The 25,756-nt window shown below is 38.3% G+C and overlaps 1 protein-coding gene across 8 annotated transcripts in view; it reads left to right on the top strand.

The window, feature by feature from the left end:
• Positions 1-25,756, top strand: part of LOC126248162 (inositol hexakisphosphate and diphosphoinositol-pentakisphosphate kinase) — a 585,218-nt gene that overhangs the window by 280,711 nt on the left and 278,751 nt on the right. For all 8 annotated transcript variants that reach the window (XM_049948910.1, XM_049948915.1, XM_049948911.1 and 5 more), the window contains exons 5-8: positions 5,705-5,795; positions 6,106-6,260; positions 6,489-6,590; positions 22,838-23,028. In XM_049948910.1, the coding sequence (XP_049804867.1) occupies positions 5,705-5,795; positions 6,106-6,260; positions 6,489-6,590; positions 22,838-23,028 (539 nt within the window). The remainder of the gene's footprint in view (positions 1-5,704; positions 5,796-6,105; positions 6,261-6,488; positions 6,591-22,837; positions 23,029-25,756) is intronic.

A 25,756-nucleotide genomic window follows, 5' to 3' on the forward strand; every position in this document is an offset into this window, starting at 1 on the left:
GTACCAGTAGAAGTGCTTCTACGAAGGTGTGGCACAGCTGTTGGGTGGGGTGGTGTTTGGTGTGATGGTGCATACGTCATCAGTCTGGCCAATCGTGGTGATGTCAGGGTTGGCAAAGGGCGGGTGAGATTGACTCGGCTTGTGGTAGGTGAGAAGTTGACAAGATCGGCTTGAATCACAGTAGGCGAGAGGTTAGGAGAGATCAGCTTGTCTCATGGTAGGCAACAGGTTGGTTGTGCACCCATTGTGGTTCCAAATCACACTCAATGCCAGTGTTGTCTGCACTATTAACACATTGTGTATGTTGAATGATGGAAAATAATCTCTACACAACTTTGATGTCTGTGTTGAGCAACCTTTGCTCATTGGCAGCCGTAACCAGTTGAACTGGCAGGAGAGGCTCGACAACCCCTAATGTCCATAATATGTGGTTGGGCATGAAGTGCAAATCTATTTTAGTGCGTAACCAATGCCATAATTTTGACAGAGTCATGTGCTTTAAATCTTCATTGGAAATTACGTGGTGTAACTGTTCTTCCAGAGTGTGGGTGAGATGGTGGAGAAGTGCAGCTTTAGCAGCCTTTGGATGACATCGCATGCAGAAAATATGTTCTCCACAATGCCAGACCACAGACCTAGTTAAACTGTCCAAAAAGGTGGCAGCTTAAGATGAGTCCCTAGTCCAGTAGGATGCCGTGGTAACGTGTAGAGTAAGAACAGCAGTGCATTTTGACTCTATATGTGGAAAGACGTGATGTGCAGCATGAAAGTTGGAAGACAATGCAGCTGGCTGCATAAGGCACAGTGCAAATGGATTTGTGCATGGCATGGACGACACCTCAGCCAAAGTGAAAAATGTGATTCCGACCGGTTGCATCGGTGTGGCATGAAAGTAGCCCAGTTTGCGAGCGGAGTGGAGTCCATTGTGAAATCAGTGAGTAGGTTATCCAGAGCACTCCAATTTTCAGGGTTTGATCACTGTTGTGAAGTGTGTCATTATCGCTTTTGGTAACTAGAGGTTTCTGGAGGATGCTATGTATAACGCCAGATGCAGTAGCTCAAGAACTGCTCTCAAGATGCGTGAAATGCACAGCACAATGGGAGACAATGGCAGCATTGTAGCTGGGCAATAGCTGTAGATGTTCTGAAATAAATGTAAACACAGTCATCGTGGGTCAGCAACGTAGTATTCTAATACAGGTGGTACGTGGGATGTGGAATGTACGATAACACAACTTATATCTGAAGGAGAGTGCACTGTATTGTAGTTAAATCAGTACAACAGAGCTATGACTTCAGTGGTTGAAACCATTTGCCAAACAGTCTGTCTGAGATGCATGCGGTCTTGGTTGACTGCCAGTGATATTGATTGTTGTTGTGGAGTTCCCACATATGCCTTTAGCTTCAATTCAGATTGCCAATAGTGTTGGATTTTCTTTCCTCTTTCTTGTTCCTGTTTGGATACCGATCCATAATTATTGCATGTATGATATTTTTAGCCTGTAAATTAGCGTGATGAGATTTATGGAGTCATTTAAGGGAATAGGCTCTGATTGTGAAGTTATTTTGTTTTCATTTTTCCATAATTGGTGCATTTGGAAGAGTGCCTAATATCTTTTTTCCTGGCCTGTTCAGGCACATCCTGTGGTTTGTAAGCAACTCCCAACTGCAATTATTTACTTCTGCAATGCATTACATTAAAAAGCTTGCAAGTCGTTGTTAGTTTTAGGTTGTTTATGTGAGAGCCTCATTGACAGAGGACTGTGGCATTGAATCATGTCTGTTTGAAATATTCATAACAAATATGTTGGAATGATGAAGTGCTGCAAATTTCTCCTCGATTGTTTGTATAACAACATAATCTTCATTGCAACCTATGCTGTTAGTACCACCTATTATGAGCACATAAATGGTTTTTACATTTTCAGGATCGTAGCCTGCTATGAGTTCTTGAATTTTAGCACCACATGTAACGATTCCACACACTTCAGCATTGCTAAAATTGCTTTTTACAATTTTGGCCATACCTCTCATATGACTGTCTGCAACAATAGGCACACATTTTGTGGCAGTTTTGTTACAATTTTCACACCTAATTGTTGAAAATTTACTTTTTTGCACATCGAATGTAACTTCTTTTTATAACTTCTGCTTGTTGACAGTGGAATGTTAGCCATGATCACTTTAAAACTTGAATTGAGCTGTGGTTCTGAGACAATCACTGGGATATTATTACTAGGAGAAAGGACATTAACAAAGGGTTCCTCTTGTGGTATTACTGCAACTGTACAAGTCTGTTTTGTTAAATCAGGAAACCACACAACAGTTGCTGAATGAACAATATTTTATAGCATACACCAATGTATGCAATAAAACATTTTTCATTCAGCAGCTGTTCATTTATTGTAGGTGACATTTTTGTACCTAATGCTTTGCACATATTATTTAGTTTCTTCCATTCTGATGATCTATTGGATCTGTCGTGCAACAGTTCACACACATGTTGTTTTGATCTTAATGCATATATTTGTACATCAGGCTGTTATTTGATCTTCTTAGGCTGTTATTTGATCTTCTTAGGCTGTTGATTACCTTTCTGACTGAATCAATGTAATTCATTTTAGCAGTAAAATTGAGTATCCTTATGAGTGTTGTATGGAATAAAATACTTGGGGTCACCATGTTGTAGTTGGACAAGAAATGAAGTGTTACTTGACTATGAAAGAAAATACTTTCCAGTTCTGCGCCCACATTTAACTTTTACGTAGGATATTCCAGATTTCTGGAAGAGAACTAGCTGAACCATTTCAAACAGGAAATGGTGGCTGTTCATGTTGTACCACTTGAAAACTTGAGTGTGATTCAGACATTGATAGGCTAACTAGGAAATTGATTATGCTTTGTTCGCACTTATGTTGTATTCATTCATTCAGTTATCATGTGGAACAGTGCCATAGGATTAAGTAAAATTGACCTAGATCATGACTTGTGGGGAAAGGGGAATGGTGTTAGGGTTACATTGGGTTGAAAAATTTCAGTGTGCAACCATTGCGTGTGATCTTGATCTCTCTTGCTTGCCTACATTGTTCTTACACTGATGTCATCTAGAGCAAATTAGTGCTAACCGGACTTGGAATTTCTAAAGGGAAATATTCATGGGCTGTCAATGCATTGTTAGCTACTGTGACTTGAAGTGGAAAGAACAGATTCACAAATCAAACTAAAGGTATTAGTCTATTAATCCTATATGCCCTCATAAAATTTATGTTTGCAGTAGGGTATAAAACAGGACATTTTGTGCTGAATTTGGTATGTAACATACCATTGGAGAGCTAATAATGGCAATTAACTAGTGCATAACCTATAAATTAGGACTTCCTGTGAATAAAAGGTGGAGTAGTAAACTTCACAATGGTTTAGTAGCAATGTAACATTCCCCCCTTTAGTGTTCTGTTGTTCATATACAATGCTGTGTGACGCAGCCAAGCCCCGCACAATGCCTGCCTCTCCCATATCGAAAACAGTTCTTCTTAATGAGTGCCAACATATGGCTCACTGGGCAGGTTTTAGTAGTAACCATTACAAACTGGAAGCTCTCCCAGCATTTACATTTTATACTAATGTTGTTAAACAATACATTTGAACATGAATCTAAACAGATATTTAGTAAAAGGATTTTCCATGTATCCCTCCCAGTGGTAGCTGATTTCTAGTGACATTATTAGTTATAAAATTTGCAGTCTTATCATGTGAATTGTAACGGAACTCTCACATTGTGAGCTATGCATGTTGCATAGTTCTCATGTTCTTTAGACGTGATGATAATTCATGCTATGTACTGCTCGACCTACTTGATTCCATTGTGTGAATTTACAACTGATAACAGATCTCATTCTACCTAGTTATATTTACAGTCTCAATTATTTTATTAAGTTCAGAGGTCCAGGATAGCTGTATGATTGTCAAATCAGTACTAAAAAAAACAACAACTGACAGTGTCAGGTACGTTGATGCTTTCAAACTGCTCAGTTCTGTTAGTGGTGTTCATATACCAACAAAGGTAAAAATGATACGCCACAGTCTTAATCTTGGCATTTGTCACATTTCTCAGTTAGTTTTCAAAACATTTCAGGGAAAATTTTAATGTAAATGGTATTTTTTACATTGCATTTTGAGTGCCGCATTAAAAAAGTAGCTTATTTCATGTAATGCGTCAATGGAAATATATATTATGTAATATATTATGAAATATATATTATGTAATTGGATGGATACAAAAACGCTCTAACCAAGCAGTTGCAGGAGAACAAACCAATATAGATACTGAAATTTGCAACCTTTTGGAGCCCGTGCCTCCTTCTTCTGGCAGAAGGGTTTAGGGGGAAGGAAGAGGGATGAAGGAAAAGGACTGGTGAGGTGTAGGAAAGTAGGAAATAGGGAGAGTTCAGAAAAGCAATACTCTCAGAAGTAGTGCTCAGCAACAGCAGGTTAATAAAACTCCATCGACTTATTAACATATAATAAATTTTGACAGCACCAGTGGTAACAATGTTTCAGGGACAAAGTACTTCCAAATTGTAATCCAAAAATTATAACTAATGAAAATGTACAAAAATTATGTACCAACATTTTATATGTTTTACAGATAGCTTGAAAATGATCGTGATGTCAAGATGAGCTCATAATCATAAGAAAAGCTGATAAAATATTATTATGGCAGGATTAATGGTTAAAATTATTTAATGTCTTTACAAGGGATTTAAAACACAGCAGGCCTTGAGAAATAAGACACATTTGTGGCCGTCAATTTGCTTTGGATGAATGTGTGCACATCTGGGTAAAATCGTAGTTCTGCAGCCGACTGCAAGCGTTTTCCTGTGAAGGTGCTGACTGGCTTGTCTCGCATTGGGATAAATATATTAACAGTTATGGCAATTAATTTTTAAATAATAAACAGTTTACTTATTTCTTCCATCTGTCTATTTCTTATTTGACCGCCACTTACAATAAGTATCTTATGTGAAGTACAAGGTGTTATTACAAAGAGAGCATACTACAATAGACTCTTTAAGGAAAAATAGTGTCAATACTCACACAGGCAGTGGTTCATTTAGATGACACTAGAATTCACACCCATTCAACAGTGAATAAATGCTGGCATAGGACTGTGAGCAAGTAGTTTTGTCAAATGAAAGCGCTGATAACAGTTTAACTATCATTACACATTTATTGTGCAACAGCACTACACTTGTAATAACACTGCAGTGTGCACAGTTGCAATCTCCATTTAACTCTTTGTCAAAGACAAACATTACACAGGTGACCCACTGGCTGTTACTTCAGCTAGCTTTGTTGAGCATTTCTCACCTTTTTTGCATACAATCACTGGACAGATTACTTTGTTTCTATATATTTATCTGTGTGTGGACTATTAACATCCATTTTAGCCTGGATATCCTGCATACCACCATCCAAAATGCTGGATCCCTATTGTTTTATTTTTACAAAAAGCTCCTGCACATTTTGAGCAATATGTTTAAAAGCCAATGCATAGCCTCATATAGTTTTGTAGACGCTGAGTCATCTACATATTATATACATAAATCGCACTCAGTTTTTTGTAGAATTTGGTACATGTTCACTCCCGCCCTCCTCCTCAAACATGATCGAGTAAATTAGCAAGATTTTAACTTCTTTTTTTTAGGATCGGAGAAAGGTATATTCCATTTTAGAAAAGGAAGGAATTGAAATACCACGTTATGCTGTCCTGGATAGAGATTCCCCTGATCCAAAACGTAAGTTACTTTTATTATAGTAATTTCAGCACAACCCTTTTACTGTTAAGTTGTAGGATCATTAGTTAAAAGCATATTTTTGAGCATGTCATTTTTTATGACAGAAGGGGTGTTGTTTGTTAAAATTCGGTAGTAGTGGTATGGAGAAATACCACTGTACACCTTAAAATGTATGACTGATTTTTAACTTCATAAAATTTAATTATAACTGTCTTTCACTGTTTTTGTGCCCTAATAACTATTTAATTCTATGAAAGTGTGGTTGTCTTGTGTCTCAATCAGACATTTCCTCTTTGTGCTTGCTTGCCAGATCATGAACTTGTGGAATCTGAAGACCATGTTGAAGTTAATGGGATCATCTTCAATAAACCATTTGTTGAAAAGCCAGTTTCCGCTGAGGATCATAATATTTATATATATTATCCAACTTCAGCAGGGGGAGGAAGTCAAAGACTGTTCAGAAAGGTATGAAGTAGCCATTTTCTCTTCTGAGACTTTTTGTAAACAGTGGCGTATGTACAGCTCTAAAATAGTAATTTGTGACTGTCAGAGAACTTAGGACGACTGAAATATAAACATAGCAATAGATAGATAAATCTCAAACTTAGTTAATTTTTCAATATGTATATTAAATTCTAAGATTTTCAGGTTTAATAATTTCTCTAAATAGAAAATAATATTACTTCCTTGTAGATTGGAAGCAGAAGCAGTGTATACTCAGCAGAATCAAGAGTCCGCAAGACAGGTTCATACATTTATGAAGACTTTATGCCAACTGATGGCACCGATGTGAAGGTGAGTTTTAATAGATTATATACAAAACCCTTATGCCACTGGCTTGAAGGAAAAGTTACTTGTCTAGATGTTAATACATCTTCAGATTAACAATGTTGTTGTTGCTGTCGTTGTTGTGGTCTTCAGTCCGAAGACTGATTTGATGCAGCTCCCCATGCTACTTCATCTTCTGCAAACCTCTTGATCTCCAAATGACTACTGCAACGTACTTCATCTCTTGGGCTACCTCTACAGTTTTTGCTTCCCGGCCCACTTTCTCTAGTACTAAATTAGTCATTGCTTGATGTCCCGAAATGTGGCCTATCAACTGATCCATTCTTCAGGGTGTAGACGACCCGGGACAACCGTAAGATCTGGGAAAAACCCGGGAATTTTTTCATCCGGGAGAAAATCGTGAAAAACCTGGAATTTTTTAGAATTCCAGGTATTTTTCATTTTTTTAGTTTTCAGTTAAATTTTTGTAACATTGACTGGTAAGAACCAATAATCTAACAAAGGATATTACTGTATCTCGATACTGCAGAATAATACTGCAGCAATAAAACATGAAAGAGAGAAAAAAACGAAAATACAACAAAGTTGCCAAGGAAATGCGCCATATACTGCGCTCACACAAGCGTTTGCCAACAGCAAAGTGTGCCAGCGGCCTTAGGAAGACTATGCATTGCTTCACAACAGCAAATTGCCTCCGATTAGCGTGACGTCACAATTGTTTACATTAGATTCGTTTGAGCTGTTGCCAGCGGGCTCGTGCGCATGCGCAATTGAGTCGCGTATGAGTAGTAAGTACCTTCTCCCACTTCTGGCTACAGAAGTTTTGCTGTATAAGCAGTAGCAGCAAGCTGCCAGATGCTACCTACCAGGAAAAATTTTACTGGCGCGCCCAAGCTGCCAGATCCACGCATGCGCAACAGGCCCAAGCGGCAATTATTGGGTGGCCGGATTCTTGAGGAAAAAAAGCCCCTTTTCACACAAATTAGCTAATATTCTTGAGGAAAAAACCTTTTTTCACAAAGCTCCTAGCGTCTAGCGCACGTTGGTCTATCAATTATTCATATGACTTTGAAACGTATCCCTGAGTTTTTGAACATTTTTCAACACATTCTAAGTTGATTTCTGAATGTATCATAAATTGAGTTTTGAATGCGTGCGTACTTTGCATGATGTTTCTGCCAAGAGAATCCCCGTCGCATCTAGAAATAAACTTTCCTCCAAACAAAAGGGGACGGGGCTATGCGAGCTGAGCGGAATAAAACCGAATGTGTGAATGCCAATCGCTGTTTATTTATGTTGTCGACTGAGTTTGTGAATGATCAGCGTTGTTCCAATTACTAACGAAAGCCATAGGTTCAGACTACTAGAGTGGAAATAAACGATTAACAGGAATAACAGGTAAGAAAGATTACGTGTTATCTTCTCGGTATATCCAAGAAAATAAAATGTTCGCAAAATTTTTGGCCAGACCGCTACACTAGTAAGGGCCAGTTGTACAGTCCGCGGCTAGCAGGCGCGTTAAGTTCTATTGTGGGAGTAGCGAGTAGCGCGGAAAACTCGTTCTACGAACACGTAGTAACGCCTAACCGGAGAATAAGCGCGAGGTAACTAACCCGGTAATTGTGGCAGGGTTAGTGAAGTTAACCGGAGAATTAGTTTTGACACTGGCAGAAATAGTTACAGAATTAGTGATGACAAGATTGTTAGAACGAGGAAGGAGAAGAAATTATGGAAGAATCTGACAGTTGGAAATTTATAGAAAAATTTCGTACCACTACTTTTGGATCTCATGCTTCAGAAGTTGGCGCCTATGAATGAAATATGAAACTATTTCCTAACATAAACCTTTTTGCTTCTAGTAGACTTTGGCATTTTATATTGGTACTTCGTGATTTATATGACCATTTGTTCCAAAACAGCCTCGTTTATTTGGTGTGTATTACAATGGCTGCAATATTAGACACGCCTATTTCGTTTTATCTAGCAGACAGTGACAAAATAAACGAAATCAGCTCGAGAAACCACACCAGTCTTGAGTACTATTTGTATTAACAGCTTTTTCAGTATTAGACAACATTTCGTTTTTTCATGTAGCAAACGTTTGACGAACTTTGATGAGGTAATAGATTCTTTCCCAGAAAGAAAAGCACGCCATGCAAAGCTGTAGCAAGTTTAGAGAGAGAAAAAAATGCTAGGACTTAAGGATTGAAGAAATGTGCACTGTCTTGCTTTTCTCTTCTCTTTACTGGTTTCATGTATCCTATATTTAATATGTCACACAAAAGTTATTAGTTAATAGGCAATAAATAGTGCTAATTTTCTGAGGAGTTCTTGTTCTCTTGGTTACAAATAATCCCATCAGTATTAATTGCGAGTTTTTTTTTAATTTTTTAAAGAGGGGCAGTATGTCAAACCGGCCGACTGGGAACAGGAGAGGCACCACGGGACATTTTAATTTCCACTGTCCTAAGTATAGTTTGATGGCATCCATTACAAAATAAACACGTTTGAATTCGACAGAACGAAATACAGTGACGTGCGATAGAAGAATGCTGTGTGAAGAGGCGTGACACTGCAATTTGGAACACTCAGGACCAAATAACATGGCTTAAGTTTCTTCGAAGACATATATTTTATGTATGAGACTCTTCAGAGAGATGTGCGCCACAAAATGAACATTTTTTTGAAAAGTCGATTTAATTTTTGGGGTCCTAACTCAAACGCTGTAGGGATGGGGCGGGGGGCACTATCTAGTATGGCCACGGTTCGGAAATACCGTAGAGCCGGGACTGATACACAGAGCAGTCTGAGTTGTGGTGCGAAGGTGGGTAGTCTGCAAGTGACCCTTGTTTACGTTTAGTGATTTTGCTGTTTCCTCTTCGTTTATTGATCTCACGTCAAATGGAAACAAGACGGATTTCTGTAGCCGGGAGCTATCAAGTGAATTAAAATACATTCACATAATTACGGAAGGCTAAAATAAGTTATTAATTTAAGATTTTTTTATTTCCACCTGTCTGACAGTCAAGCATTATTCGCCTTGCAGGACAGTGAAGTAATTTTTGTCCGTTTGCTAAAGAAATTTGGCTTTTATTAATATTTCCCGCTGAGGGCAGTCCGTTTATTTGAAACGAAGTGATTCATTCTGGTACTCCAAGAAAATTTACATCCGAATCTGGACATACGAGTGTGCACTTTAAGTCGAATCATGCATTTTAGTATGGTTCACGAAATTCCGCTGCTCTGGGAGTATCCTCTGATGTCTTGTTTCTTTTATGACATAATGTTAGATATTTTAATGTTTTACACGTACGTACATACGGGCTTCCTGCGTCATCGTAGCTGCGCACTAGACTTGGCTACTGTTTCTATGTTTCGGAACAGTGTATCGATACGTGGAACTGTTTCATTGTTTCGAAACGGCTATGTTTCACTGTTTCGAAACAGTGGTGTTTCATTCCGCTCTGTGTCGGATAACGGGACCTGATTCGATCTCGAGCCAGCCACAGAAACTGTATCGTTGTTTCAAAATAACGCTGTTTCAGTCCATTTGTGCTTGGAACGGACTAACTGTATCGAAACAGTGATGTTTCATTTCGGTTACCTGATTCGATCTCGAGCCAGCCACAGAAACTGTATCGTTGTTTCAAAATAACGCTGTTTCAGTCCACTTGTGCTTGGAACGGACTAACTGTATCGAAACAGTGATGTTTCATTTCGCTTTGTCTCGGACGAGATTCGGGCACGGCACAGATACGGAAATACGTTTAATATACTACTTCATCGAACTCTTCCAAGAGTGTCGAAATCCTTTTGACACACAACAGCATGAAGCTTAAGATTTCCGAAAATAAAGCTTCGTTTCTAATTGATTGCTCTTTTCCGAAATGGCGTAATATATACTTTATAAACACTAACAAGCAATAAAATAAAGCACACTATTGGCATTCAAAATAATAAAAGTGTGAAAAACATTCAGTTAAATTACACATCTCCTATAACATATGCTTATCTGTTGATGTACAGTAATCATATTAAAAAACTCAAGTAAACCTACAACATTTTGAATTAGAAAAGGCGTAGAGTGGCAATTTTTAGACACATACGTAAATTGGATGCACTTGAAAAGCAATATGATTGACGGATCATTGATGATGTAATGGTGAACGGGAAGGGCTGAGAAGCATGGTGGATTTATAGTAATGATTCGAAACGCCTTAAGGGACAAAAATTTTTTTCTCTTATATTTTGTCATTTATTCGAGTTATGTGGCTTTATTTGTGAGTCTATAGTCAATGTGCCTATTCTCCACAATGATTTCTTTTGTGTGTATGGATATTAGCAGGCCGGGTATATATTATCCATACTAACAAAATGTGGGAATCCCAGTAGCGTATCCATTGTTTCTGCAATTTTTTCCCACCTCCAGTACAGTTCGTGTTAGTTCTTCTGTCTTCAGCTATGGCGTTACGAAGTCCGGTGTGGGATTATTTTATGAAGATAAATCCTGAGGAAATTAAATATAACTTGTGTTCGGCAGTGTTGTCGTTTAAAAGTAGTTCAACTTCTTGCTTAAACAGACACTTGCGACATTAGCATCCAACAGTTAATTTAAGTGAAACTCGTTCGAAATCAGTCTTTATGAATCTGGGCCGGCCGCGGTGGTCTCGCGGTTCTAGGCGCGCAGTCCGGAACCGTGCAACTGCTACGGTCGCAGGTACGAATCCTGCCTCGGGTATGGATGTGTGTGATGTCCTTAGGTTAGTTAGGTTTAAGTAGTTCTAAGTTCTAGGGGACTAATGACCACAGCAGTTGAGTCCCATAGTGCTCAGAGCCATTTGAACCATTTTTTATGAATCTGGGCAGTGACGAAACCAGTTCACTTTCCACAGCAACTGTTCAGGAATCTGCCATTCCAGTGCCTGTGCGTCAAGATGAACAATCTGTGCAAGAAATACCCAGCACTTCCACCAGTTCAGTTCTGGGTAGGTGTGGTAAACAAACAAAGATTACTGGATTTGCATCAAGACCAGTGCCTTCATCCAAACGAGCCAAAATAGACGAAGAGATTTTAAGACTTGTTGTTAAAGAATATCTTCCATTTAATGTAGTTGAGAGTGTAGAGTTTAGAAAAATGACTTATTTATTAATTGAAAACTATGTACCACCAAGTAGAAAAACACTCTCCCACAGTTTACTCTCTCAAGTGTTCGACAGCACACTAGTGCGAGTAAGATCTGCAGTGCAAGCTGCATCCTACATCTGCATTACAACTGATGGATGGACATCTGTGAAAAATGAGAATTATATTGCAGTGACTGCTCACTTCATTGATGAAAACTGCAATCTGAAGTCATATTTGTTATCTAGTTTTAAATTCCATGACAAGCATACAGCAGAAAACATTTCCAATGAATTACAAAATGTGACTTCAACTTGGGGTATCACCAATAAAATTGTAGCTTGCACTACAGATAACGCACTTAATATGGTGAAGGCAGTGATAATGTGCAAATGGTGGCATGTACCTTGTTTTGAACATACACTGAATTTAATCGTGCAAGCAAGCCTTGAACCAATTACAGACACAAGGGCAAAGGTGAAGTCAATAGTGGAATTTTTCAAAAGAAGTCCTCAAGCACTTGAGAAATTACACAATATTCAGAAGCAAATGGGCGTTCCTATTTTAACACCGAAACAAGATTGCCCTACGAGATGGAATTCCACATATGAAATGTTTGACAGGCTTTTGAAAATCAAAGAGCCTTTGCAAAGCACCCTTGCCATCCTCAGTGTGGATTCACAAACAAAACTGTCCAATGAAGACTGGTTAGTTATTGAAAAATCTTGTGAAATACTATCTCCTTTTGAACAAGTCACAACAGAAGTTAGCAGTGAAAGAAATGTAACCTTGTCAAAAGTTGTCTTATTAAGCAAAGGTTTACAAAGTCATTGTCTGAGACTAAAAAACTCAGATCACAGCAATAAAGCCACTAATACAGTAATTGCTAAACTTGAGGATGGAATCTGTACCCGCCTCGTTCAAAAGTTTGCAGATAAAGCAGTTGCTTGTGAGGCAACATTACTGGATCCTCACTTCAGGGAGCATGGTTTTCCAAAAACTGGGCATCGATTAAAAGAAACAAAAGATGCCATAATTAACAAGTGCTGTGCAATACGACAGAAACCCACTCGGTGTTCTACAGAAAATCCGCCACCAGCCAAACCAGTTGAGGTGAGCACATTCACTTCTAGCAGTGGCAACATTTGGCAAGATTTTGACCAAGCTGTAGGTGGCTTGATCCAAAGTATAGACAATCCACGTGCTGCAAGTATAGTCGAGCTTGATAAATATATGAAGATGCCACTGATACACAGATCACAAGATCCATTGCTGTGGTGGAAAGAAAATCATGTGTTGTTTCCTACACTGTATGAAATAATGAAACGACATCTTTGTATTATGGCCACCTCTGTTCCATGTGAGCGCATATTTTCAAAGCAGGGGCAAACAATAACAGACAGACGATCCCGTCTTTCAAGCGAAAAAGTATCAAAAATGATATTTCTAAACTACAACTTAGAATAGGTACAGCAGATCTACTCAGAAATGGAAACAGGAAAATTTCAATTGATTTTGTTCTTCTCTGGACAGAGTGCACTGAATTTATATTTGATTGTATTTTGTTTAGTCCACTAAACTGTGTATGTAGCTACCTTACAAGAACATTTTTCTCAAATTTGTTGCACACAGAAGACACGTTTTTGCTCACCATTCAGTGAGTTTAATTTTTTTTAGTATGTTATTTATTCATTTGTGTGTTTGAGAATAATTATCTGATTTGTGTATGTATATGTTTGTGTGTATATCTTTGTAAATGTGCTGTGTTTGGTTATTACACTATAGGCATCTTGATACTTGTGTATGATAAAAAATTCTCAGGCAAATCAATAATTGTACGATACTTTTGTTTTTGGCGTTCAGATACTGAGATAAAAATTGCATTTCTACAACAACGTAATTTCATCTCTGATTTCCTGGGCAAGTATATAATAAAATGGTAATACATCTGCTTGCTGTGACTACTTGAGGGAACTCCATGTACCTGTACCTCAAACAAACTTCTTTAGCAAGAACTGTAAGTGGTGTAGAGGCAGATTTGCCATGATACAGGTATCACAAAGGCATTACACTGTAGGAACTGCTTTAAATTTTCGTCTGGATTTTATACTTCAAAGAAAGATACGAATCTCTGCATTTCAGTTACCTTGAAATGTTTTCCTATTCTATCAAGTGTACTTACTATGAGATGTATCCAGCTAACTTGTGAATGTTTGATGAGAAACTGCCATACTTGACCATTGCGCTATATCCTCCAGTCTGTTACGGTAATTTTTTGATCTGTGTGCATCAGTCACTTTGCATCCTGCTCTGTGTGACAAACAATGGAAAATTTATCTGCGGGTAGTAAAAGTGTGAGTGGCATACTCATAAACGTTAATTCAGTGCCTCGCTTCCAGGATGTTATCTCAATAAATTATATCTCATGATATGCCTTTTCAAGAGCACATACAGATTATCACTCATAAAACCTATCAAAATTATGCACTAGAATACAGGGAAACGAGTTTGGCAAAATCTGTTATGTCAAACATATTAAGTTTGACCTCGGCCGATTGGAAAATATGAAAGTCACATGACACGAAAGCAGTGCATTTGCTGCTACACGAAATATGGAACTGCAAAGACGCCTAAGTGAAAGTTTCACACTTTCTGCGATATGATTGGCGGTCTCGCACCTCATTTGTGTTTTTATGACAATATTTATACAGTAGACACTCAAGATTATATAATGTGATGGCCTATACAATTATAAGACACAAACTGTTTCACTGTTTCGAAACAGCGTTTCGAAACATTACATTGTACTGTTTCATTTGTTTCGAAACAGTTAGGTGTTTCAATTTGCCCATCTCTAGCGCAGGCGCGGTTGATGCCCGTTATCAGGCGCTCTCTGGCAACTGCTGAAATGAATCTATTTCTAACAGGTCGCAGGAAAATATTGCGAATGGTGGAGTAAATTTCTTTTACGCAAGGTGAACTATGTGGGAGAATGTACGATGAATTTCTTAAATCACAGAGCGCTTAACTCTCATTAAAAAAAAAAAAAAAAAAAAAATCTTTGAGGACGACCATTTAGAAAAATTTCGAGCCCAGAAGACCAGACATTTATGTAGCTATTAAAAATTTTACTGGCACATTTGTTTGATGTGTCTTAAAATGTAACATGCGTAAAAAAGAACATCATCATGTTTGAAAGCTTAGATTCTCTTTAAAGTTGATTAATCTTTAGGCCAATATGATATGTGAAAGCTATGCTTTTCTTATAGCGACGCTATGTATATTAATTAAAACCAGTAACTTTTCCTATTTGCGTAGCTGCGCTACTTGACAGTGATTTTGCTATTGGCTGACTACATCACGTGTCTTATGCACCGAATATCCGCCGCCGTTGGCAGCCGAGATCACGTGACATGAGTTTTGACTGGCTTACAAAAGCGCATCGCAGTCTCGATTTCAATGCTTCGGAAAGTAACATGAGGTGTTTAGTGGAATTGATAACACAAAAATATGCAGCGTACATGTTGCTGCGCATCATAGATCTTTCCAAAACTTGTTTTTTTCACTAAGTTTCGTTTTGTAAAGTGCCGGGAAATTCTATGCTGGCGTATAAAACCATAACTATTCAATGGATTGATAAGTTATACAGTTCCGAGGAAAAGTATACTGTCACTTAACACGGAAAAAGTGTATTTTTACCCGGGAGAAAGTGTATTTTTAACTGGGAAATCCGGGGAAAACTCTGGGAATATTTTTCCTTCTCCACATATAGACCCTGTAAGACGAATTCATAAATGTTTCCCTTGAAGCAGGACCTGGGCAGTTTCTTTCCCAACCTCGTCCAGTCGACCATTTAAACCCTTCAGCAGTGACTACATCATCAAAGGGTACGTTAAAGCCTAATAATCCTTAACAAGGTAACAAATCTTCTTACCCAAAGAGAAGTTATTGTATCTCTAAGTGTTCTGCTATCTTACTTCTCCTCCTGAGGCACAAATTGCATACAGGGTGCTTGGGGGTACTACAGTCATCTGCCCTAGACATTCAACAGCAGTGGGGGTGTGGGAGGGTGAAGCACACACTTCAGCACTGTTTCTAGGTCACGATCTGCTACTGATGATGATACAAACTTTCAGGGAGAAGGTTAAATGTATCAGTTTGAAGTAAGGGACTCTGGTCCAGAAATAACTAAATAGAAAGTAAGAAGTGAAAATCATTCTGATGTGACTGACAGTGGATGTCTTCTACTGCAAGCTGTTTGCTTTCCATATTTTGGAAGGAGGTAGTATGGACCAAAAGAAGAAAAAAATTGTCTACTAAACATGGTCTCTAAAACACATATTTTAGAAACTAGAAGAGACGTGTTTTCTGTAGCAAAAATGATCAAGTGCTCATAGCTCTTATGGTATGCTCCTTAGAGCCTATGTTTACTGTATATTTCTTTCTTGTTTTAGTCCATACTACCTCCTAAAATATGAGAAGCAAATACCTCTGTAGAATGTGTCCACTGTCATAGAAGTTAAAATAATCATCGCTTATAATTTTCAACTCGGTTGTTTGTGGACCGGTGTTTCTTATCTCAAATTGATACATTTACCCTCCTCCATCATCCACGGGAGTTTGTAACATCATCACGGAATCACCCTGAATATTCCCACCCTCACAGACACTGTTTTTTTCTAAGGAAGAGGGGTTACATTCAACATCCCATTGACGAGATCATTAGATGGGGGATGAACTCGGATAGGGAGGGAGGATGGGGAACAAAATAGACAAAATTGTTCTCAAAGGAGCTATCCTGATATTTACCTGATATTACAGAAACTACAAGAAACCTGATTTGTCGCACACTGGATAGTCCTGTGCACTATTCTTTGTGCCATGTTGCTCGTACACACGGAAGCAAGATTGGCACAGTATACATTTCTTTCTGTTTTAGAAACAGTCACACATTATGATGCTGATCCGATTAATTTAATGCAGATTTTTTTGTCACACAATTTTGCCTGTTACATATTGAATGTCGAGGTTGCTGTTGGTCTGAAACTGGGTGTGTTTGTTATTACATTATGTAATTGCGTCTATAATAAAAGATGTGTACAGATGCAATTAACAGTTCTCCAGAAATAAAAAAAAAAAACTGAAAGATACACTGTTAAGCTCGTGGGATGGGGTCGTGCTTTCCTGACAGGTTTTATTGATTTTAAAAATCCAATCACATTTGTATTTTATGATGTGACTATTTACACATGAAGGCAAATAAGCAAGAATCGGTGAACGCTTAGTTGTAGTGGAAGGAGAAGTGTTTGGCAGACTTTATTGCTTTGCTGTGACAAGTTAACAGTCATTGAGCTAGATATGTGCTTTTGAACTACTCTGTTGTTTATGAATTTGTGTTCTGACAGTGTTTGCTTTTACCTTTGAGAATGCTTCACTTCAGTGACTACTCTGCTGGAACCAGGGTAGAATTCCATTCAAAATTAGGAGCTCTGTTGGTAAAGTCTGTAAGGCATCCAACAGTGAAGTTACCCACATTAAAAGCTTTTCAGTGATGATAGGCTATTTATCCCAACCATACAAAGTAGGCCTTCATGTCAACAACTGATATTCGAACCCAGCTATGTTTCAGCTGGTTTCATAACCATGGACCCACAACAAATGGTACTGTATGTAGAAGCAGGTGAGACATCGAAACAGCAGGTGACTCTTAATCAAGAAAGTGTGAAATGATAAGCCACTTGACAGACAATTGGTGCAACACAGAAGTGTGGTTGTTGACCATATCCAGCACTATAGATATGCCATGGTGGAAGGGGCATACAAGAAGCCCAATGAAAAACAAAATCAAGGAAGCATAAGAGTATAGGGTAGTTGAACTCCCTGCCTTGCTACTGGGCTCCGTTAGATTAGTAAATAGTACTGTGGAGTGGTACGAAAAGTTTTTCACATTTGGAGACAGTCCAGGAAGAGAATGTGTAGAAAACAGGGCACTTATACACAGTTTACAGTTATACAGTGTACAAGACCATTGGTTTATTGGTATTTGTCTTAAAGATGTACAGTCAATGAATATGCATCTTTTAAAAAACTGGTACAGTGAGAAATATCACTGTAGAAAATGACAGGCATATGCCAATGAGCAGTTAAGAGTACAGACACATTTCCTGAGAAATGTGTGACATTTTGTGTGGCGGTAGCAGTGTGCCATCATATTGTTGAAGAGATTGTGGGAACAGTTCTTGAACTTCACAAACTATTTTGCTGAATTAGTATAAGACAGTTTCAGAGAGAAATAATAGGTCAAAAGTCTATGTTGGAATGTACAGAGGAAATGTTCAGACCAGCCTGTGAAACAGCTCAGGCAATAACTGCATATTTATAGATATGAACCAGCTTTTTATCACCACAGAGCCATTGCTGAGAGGGAGTTCATTGTCATTAGCTTTGAAACTGTCCATTATATACATTACAGTTGAACCTGATGTTACCTGCAGTTGAAGGTATGACACATGGACACAATAAGGTCAGTTCTAGTACAGGTAAATCCTGTTATAAACGGATTCATGGCCCAGCGCTTATATTCTCTTTATGTAGATGCCGCTCCTGTCTTGGTGTCATCCTAGAGAGCACGCTACTGGCTGACATAGTCTCACAGCCCTCTCTGCTCTTCTGTTCTTCATCGTCGTGCTGGAACTTGTCATTATGCCGGAACATTCGTCCCCCCTAAAGTGATGGGACCAATGTCATGTAGGGAGCGTGACAACGGCAGGGGAGGCAGGAGTGTGGACACTTCACTGGACCAGAAACTGTGGCTGCAGGGGACGTCAAGCTTCCGGTCATATCCCGCCATCCGGCCTTCACTCTGGTGGAAGTGTCCCCCGGAAAACCAGAAGGGTATGTGTCCACTTCCTGAGGCCAATAACCAGATGTAGAAGGCATTGGGTGATACGGTTTGGGTGGGTCCATCTCCATCGGTAGAACGAGAGGAGATGGGGGAGGCGAAGGTTTCATCTCCATGGGGTCATCCCACGGCATTGTGACGACACCCTCTGGCAGGTGCTGTGGCTGTGGTGTACTTAAGATCTGTGAATCTGGGGGGAGAGACACAGAAGGATCACCGTGCACATGACAGTGGCAAATTTGATTGTGATGTTGGCACTGCAAGCCATGTGGACCTGAAATGAGACACATGCAAGGCCAAGTCAACGGATGATCTTGCTTCGCATCCACCATCTGCTGCTGTAAAATGCAATAGCATGTGGCGCAAAATGATATTTGTGGCTTTCCATTGGCGCTGGATGCTGAGGAGGGGGAGCAGGTGGAGCAGTGTCCGATGGTGGTGGCCGTGAAGCAATTCTGACGGTGATGGTCCATCTCGTGGGTGCAAGCGATAGGTGAGAAACAGTTGCAATGCTTGATCCCTGGCGTGTGCAGAGTGAAGTTTGGCTATCTGCTGCTTGAAGGTTCTGACAAAATGTTCTGCTTTGCCATTTCACTGTGGACGGAATGGTGCACTAGTTAGATGCTGTATGCCATTGCATTCAGAGAATGTTTCAAATTCATTTTACATGAACTGAGGACCGTTGTCTGACACTATGACTTCAGGTAAACCTTCGAGGTAAAAAATAGAGGACAACGCCTGAATTGTGCTGTGTGACATTGTCGAGTTCATTGGCACAGCGAAAGGAAATTTGCTACACGAGTCAATCATAATCAACCAAAGAGTGTTCCTAAAAGGTGGTGATTGCAACTTAGGCCAAGCAGAGAACTTTTGTGGAAGAGTGGACTGATTTGCTGCACATGCGTGACACTGTGCCATCATCTGTTTTATTTGGGTGTCCATACGCTGCCAAGTACAGTGTCGATGTGCTAACTGTTTCGTACGAACAATCCCCCAGTGTCCTTGGTGAAGTAACTGCAACAATTCGTTTTGGATTGGCACACGTGACTGTCCACTGTCATTTTGAGCAAGAATCACACTTTTCTGTACAGCAAGGCTATGCTGATGTGCAAAGTACCAGTGCAGTACAGAGTTCTTTATGATATGCAAGGAATGAGGCCAGTGTGTGCAAATTATGTTAGCAAAATGTTCAAATCTGAATAATCTCCATTATTACTTGTTGTGAATGTTTTTAATTCTTCAATAAAACAAATCTGCCCATATAACTGCACATGTTAGCATGTGACATATGGGGTTTGTGGAAGTGTGTTGCCCATGCACTGAATACATCACCAAGTGAGGTGTCACAGTGGTTAGCGCGCCGGACTCTCATTATGGAGGATGATGGTTCAAACCCGCATCCAGCCATCCTGATTTAAGGTTTCCATTTTTTCCCTATATTGCTTTGGCTAAATGCCAGCATGACTGACTTCATTCCACCTCCTTCTCTAATCCAATGGGACTGATTACCTCACTATTTGGCTGCCTCCCACAAATCAGCCAACCAACCGAATACATGTGGCAGATTAATTGTGAGGGCCTGTGTGTTGGCCAGCTGAGGGGTGTTTTTTAGGCAGTTTCCCACAACTGAAAAAAGTATACTGGGCTGTTACCTACATCTTGCATTGCAGTTGTATTGCTTAACAGTTATGTTTAACCTACCTACAGCCCTACAGCTTTGCAGAGTATTGGATATCTACCTTTTCAGAGTTTACAGCTTTTCGAAACAAGTAAGAAGTTCACTTGCTTTGTTAGAATATCCCTTGATGTTCTGAAAGAGTAAACTAATTTTTTTTCATGGTACATCCTCATAAATTTAGTGTGAGTGCTTTGTTTAATGACTTTTTTCTAAATTACCTTCCTGAACCTTGAATCTGACCTAACAAAACATGCCCCACTGACTTCAGTAACCATGTGGAACTAGCTGTGTGTGAGGGTGGTTGCTCTTGGTGTATGGTAGAAGATTTTTTTTGTGTGAAAAAAACATTTGGTTTGGGATTCATTTGTTCGATAACCTTTGCTGATTATTATTATTATTATTATTTCTTTACTTTCTCAGACGTTAAGTCTGGTTAAAAATGGAAAGTGACGCGGACCTTGATCAAGCGTCACTTCCTTTTAACTGTACGGTATATGTTATATTGCATTTAGGAACTTTCGGGTAATTGAACATGTATCAATAATTACGGATTTCTGTAATTGTATATATAAGTTTGGATGTAGCTGTATTGCATTGATGTACTGGTGGATATTGTGTGGTATGACTCCTGTAGTTGATAGTATAATTGGTATAATGTCAACTTTATCCTGATGCCACATGTCCTTGACTTCCTCAGCCAGTTGGATGTATTTTTCAATTTTTTCTCCGGTTTTCTTTTGTATATTTGTTGTATTGGGTATGGATATTTCGATTAGTTGTGTTAATTTCTTCTTTTTATTGGTGAGTATGATGTCAGGTTTGTTATGTGGTGTTGTTTTATCTGTTATAATGGTTCTGTTCCAGTATAATTTGTATTCATCATTCTCCAGTACATTTTGTGGTTCATACTTGTATGTGGGAACGTGTTGTTTTATAAGTTTATGTTGTAAGGCAAGTTGTTGATGTATTATTTTTGCTACATTGTCATGTCTTCTGGGGTATTCTGTATTTGCTAGTATTGTACATCCACTTGTGATGTGATCTACCGTTTCTATTTGTTGTTTGCAAAGTCTGCATTTATCTGTTGTGGTATTGGGATCTTTAATAATATGCTTGCTGTAATATCTGGTGTTTATTGTTTGATCCTGTATTGCAATCATGAATCCTTCCGTCTCACTGTATATATTGCCTTTTCTTAGCCATGTGTTGGATGCGTCTTGATCGATGTGTGGTTGTGTTAGATGATACGGGTGCTTGCCATGTAGTGTTTTCTTTTTCCAATTTACTTTCTTCGTATCTGTTGATGTTATGTGATCTAAAGGGTTGTAGAAGTGGTTATGAAATTGCAGTGGTGTAGCCGATGTATTTATATGAGTGATTGCTTTGTGTATTTTGCTAGTTTCTGCTCATTCTAGAAAGAATTTTCTTAAATTGTCTACCTGTCCATAATGTAGGTCTTTTATGTCGATGAATCCCCTTCCTCCTTCCTTTCTGCTTAATGTGAATCTTTCAGTTGCTGAATGTATGTGATGTATTCTATATTTGTGGCATTGTGAACGTGTAAGTGTATTGAGTGCTTCTAGGTCTGTGTTACTCCATTTCACTACTCCAAATGAGTAGGTCAATACTGGTATAGCGTAAGTATTTATAGCTTTTGTCTTGTTTCTTGCTGGCAATTCTGTTTTCAGTATTTTTGTTAGTCTTCGTCTATATTTTTCTTTTAGTTCTTCTTTAATATTTGTATTATCTATTCCTATTTTTTGTCTGTATCCTAGATATTTATAGGCATCTGTTTTTTCCATCGCTTCTATGGAGTCACTGTGGTTATTCAATATGTAATCTTCTTGTTTAGTGTGTTTTCCCTTGACTATGCTGTTTTTCTTACATTTGTCTGTTCCAAAAGCCATATTTATATCATTGCTGAATACTTCTGTTATCTTTAGTAATTGGTTGAGTTGTTGATTGGTTGCTGCCAGTAGTTTTAGATCATCCATGTATAGCAAATGTGTGATTTTGTGTGGGTATGTTCCAGTAATATTATATCCATAATTTGTATTATTTAGCATGTTGGATAGTGGGTTCAGAGCATTATTATTATTATTATTATTATTATTATTAAAGTTGCACAGAAGTTGATCAAAATAATTATAATACACCAAAGAAATGACCCAAAACTATTTAGCTACAAGTACTTTGTGAATCATTTGAACCAAGATTATGATCAGGTGTATTTTGTCAATCCTTATGGTAATCTGCTGTTGTCATGAAGGTTATTGAAGAATGAGTAAGAACAGAGAGGACATTTTATACCCTTGTCCACCTATATTTGGAGATATGTTATGAGGGGATCAATCCATCCATGATTGTACTCGGACTACACTGTTCAGAATTTTAATTGTGAATGTAGTTAACTTCATGCATTGAAACATCACTTGTGCCTTTTAAGTAAGTTCTTTTAACAGATAATATTTGTAAACAGATTTTGCCATTTTGCTGTAACATAGTGGAAAAGGAATTGATTTATTATTACTGTTTCTTTTTTGTTCACTTAGGTGTATACTGTTGGCCCTGACTATGCCCATGCAGAAGCACGTAAATCCCCAGCTTTGGATGGCAAAGTTGAACGTGACAGTGAAGGAAAGGAAATTAGATATCCTGTGATATTAAGCAATGCAGAGAAGCTGATATCAAGAAAAGTTTGTTTGGCATTCAAACAGACTGTGTGTGGATTTGATTTGCTGAGGTATACCACAAGTTTATCATTATAAAGCAAGTAATTTAGCATGCATCCAAGCATTACTGCATATTTATTATGTGATACTTTTATATAAAACATTTCTTAGTGTGTCTTACGTTCCACCTTTTTCACTCTTCTGTGAACAAGTTAACTGTCAGTAGGATACTACTACAGCAATCGGAAAAAAAATATTTCCCTAATAATTCTCTCATGATACTGATTAGACACAGCCTTTCCATCTTTCTCCATTTTGATAGGACCTGAAATTAAATAAAATTTTCACTGTGATATACAGATGGAACCATATTCCAATATTTTTGTTAGAAATGAGTGAATGTTTGTGTATCAGTTGTTATGAGATAAGAACACAAGGGGAACACACATTCTGTAGCCACAAGATAGAAATATTGATAAGATTCTTTACCCACCTGTGTTGGAGCAGTCTGCTTGTGTAGTTTATGCTGAAACTTTTCAGGTTATCATAGAGGTCTCAGTGTGATTATATTTACTTTTTAAGGAAAATTACCGGTCAGTAAATAATGATGAATTGTATAGCTTTATCTAGAAGTGATTGAAAGTTGAATATCCTAACCTTTCGTGATCAGTAGTGAAAATGACATTTTTTACTAATATCCATTATTCAAGAGAGAATTTGGTTATCTATTACTAACTAGAAACATTACAATTAATGATGTGCAGAGTAATAATTTAGAAGTAGAAGAAGTACCTATGAGCTGCTTGAGCACAGTGTCAGGAACACAGTTAATTATAACAGGCTGGTTAGTAGACTGTATAATTTCTTCCACTAAAATAAAAGGGTAGACTGTAAAAGGAAAAAGGGGGCATTTTCAACATATTTTGCTGGTGCTGCAAGGATGCAAAATCACCACAGAAGTTTTGAGTATGTGTCTCATTCCTTTTCATTCCTGAATTACTGTTCATATGGTCAGTCAGTTGAACTGAAAAACGGTGGCATAGAGATACTTGTGCACAGTACTACAAAGCACTAAATCTTAAACTGAAATCAGCACACCTGGACCTACGGAATTCGTATAGGTTCATACATGTGTGTGTGGTGGAACTGGTGTCACATCTAGCTTTTATTTGAAGTATTAGTTGAATAACATAATGTGAACTTCAGAAGGGAAGGACAGTGTTTTAAATGAGGAGAAAATTGTATTTCTTACCAAGGACAGTGTTTTAAATGAAGAGAAAATTGTATTTCTTACAAATACATAGATCTTCACAGAATTTTATAAAGTTTCCAAATTGTGTACATCACATTTTCCTAACTGGAATGCCAGCCAATATCCCACTATAATTTTCAACTCTTCATTTTCCTTACTTCACCAGAATAATTGAAATGCAGGAACATAATGAAAGAGGATGGAGGCATTGTGATAGCTCAGAACTTGATTCAAAATTTAAATATATGGACACTTCCTAGGAGCAAGTGCTAAAATACACACTTAGGTTCAGCACCAGTGAGTAAGTGGGTAAAACAAAATAAGCTTACTGTATGTGAATGTTGTCAGAAAACATATGCAGTGTCTATTTTCATATGCACTGTGCATGCCATTTATTTCTGAAAATTCATTTCAAAGGCCACAGACTGTAAGGAGGTAATTCCTATGCTTTAGCCTAGCATCCAGTAAACAGTCACACTGGATGTAGCACAGTTTCTAAACTTCTTACAGTGAACCTCCAAATCTACTCCTCAATACATTGTATTCCATTTTCTTACTTTTCCTTCAATTGTAGTAGTAGATCTCTATCTTGAAACTTTCAGAATATATTGCAGTCTTGTGTGAAATCTAATTACTGACTGGACTTTGCTAGCTGCGGGATTGGTTTAGTACATTCACTTTCTCATGAAAGCAAACAGTACCACTATAAGAATTAAAAATCTGAGTGTACAATGAGGCAACTGGTGTTACTGAACATGTGGGATCTGATCATTGTTGCCAATTTATCTTTATAACAAGGAAACTTTTTTTGTTGGTAGTGCTTAACAAATTTTGTTTTGAAGGTGCAAATTCTATTAATTTTCCTTTTCATATTGCCCCCTGTGGTGTCAGGGGCTAGAATAGACCTGCAGCCCTTCCTTGCCTATAATAAGAGGCGACTAATAGGAGTCTTTTTTATTGGGTCAAGCTCTTTACCTTGGTCTTTTGATTGTTCTTCAGACTTTTGAACATTTTTGCTCTTTTCAATTTTTTAATGCTTTTTCCTCCTCATCTTGTCTGGCATTTTAAATTCTTGTCCCCTTTTTGGGTTTGACCTCCACTTTCCAAATTTTACTGAAGTTTGGGCTAAATATCAGTTTGGGTAGGCTGGAGCAATAGAGAAGATGGGACATGGATCTTTGCTGATCAAACCATCCCAAGCCAACCAATCACAGGCACTTCAGGCCTGTGTCAAGTTAGGAGATATACCAGTCACCATTTCTCCTCATAACAAGCTCAATAGAATTCAACATGCGATCTTCCATTGGGACCTAATGCTACAAATTGATGAAAAGCTGCATTCCAAGCTGGCATGGCATGGAGTCCATTTTGTTTTCCACATCCAGAAGAGACCCAAGGGTAATAGAGCAGAAGCTGGAGCTTTTATGCTAGCATTCGACTGCAACATTTTACCAGAGAAGGTTAAGATCATGGTTTACAGGTGTGATGCCAGGCCTTACTTTCCTCCTCTGATGTGATGTTTTATGTGCCAAATGGTTGGACACATG

This window comes from Schistocerca nitens, chromosome 3 (assembly GCF_023898315.1).
Source record: "Schistocerca nitens isolate TAMUIC-IGC-003100 chromosome 3, iqSchNite1.1, whole genome shotgun sequence".
NCBI classification, from domain to species: Eukaryota; Metazoa; Arthropoda; class Insecta; order Orthoptera; family Acrididae; genus Schistocerca; species Schistocerca nitens.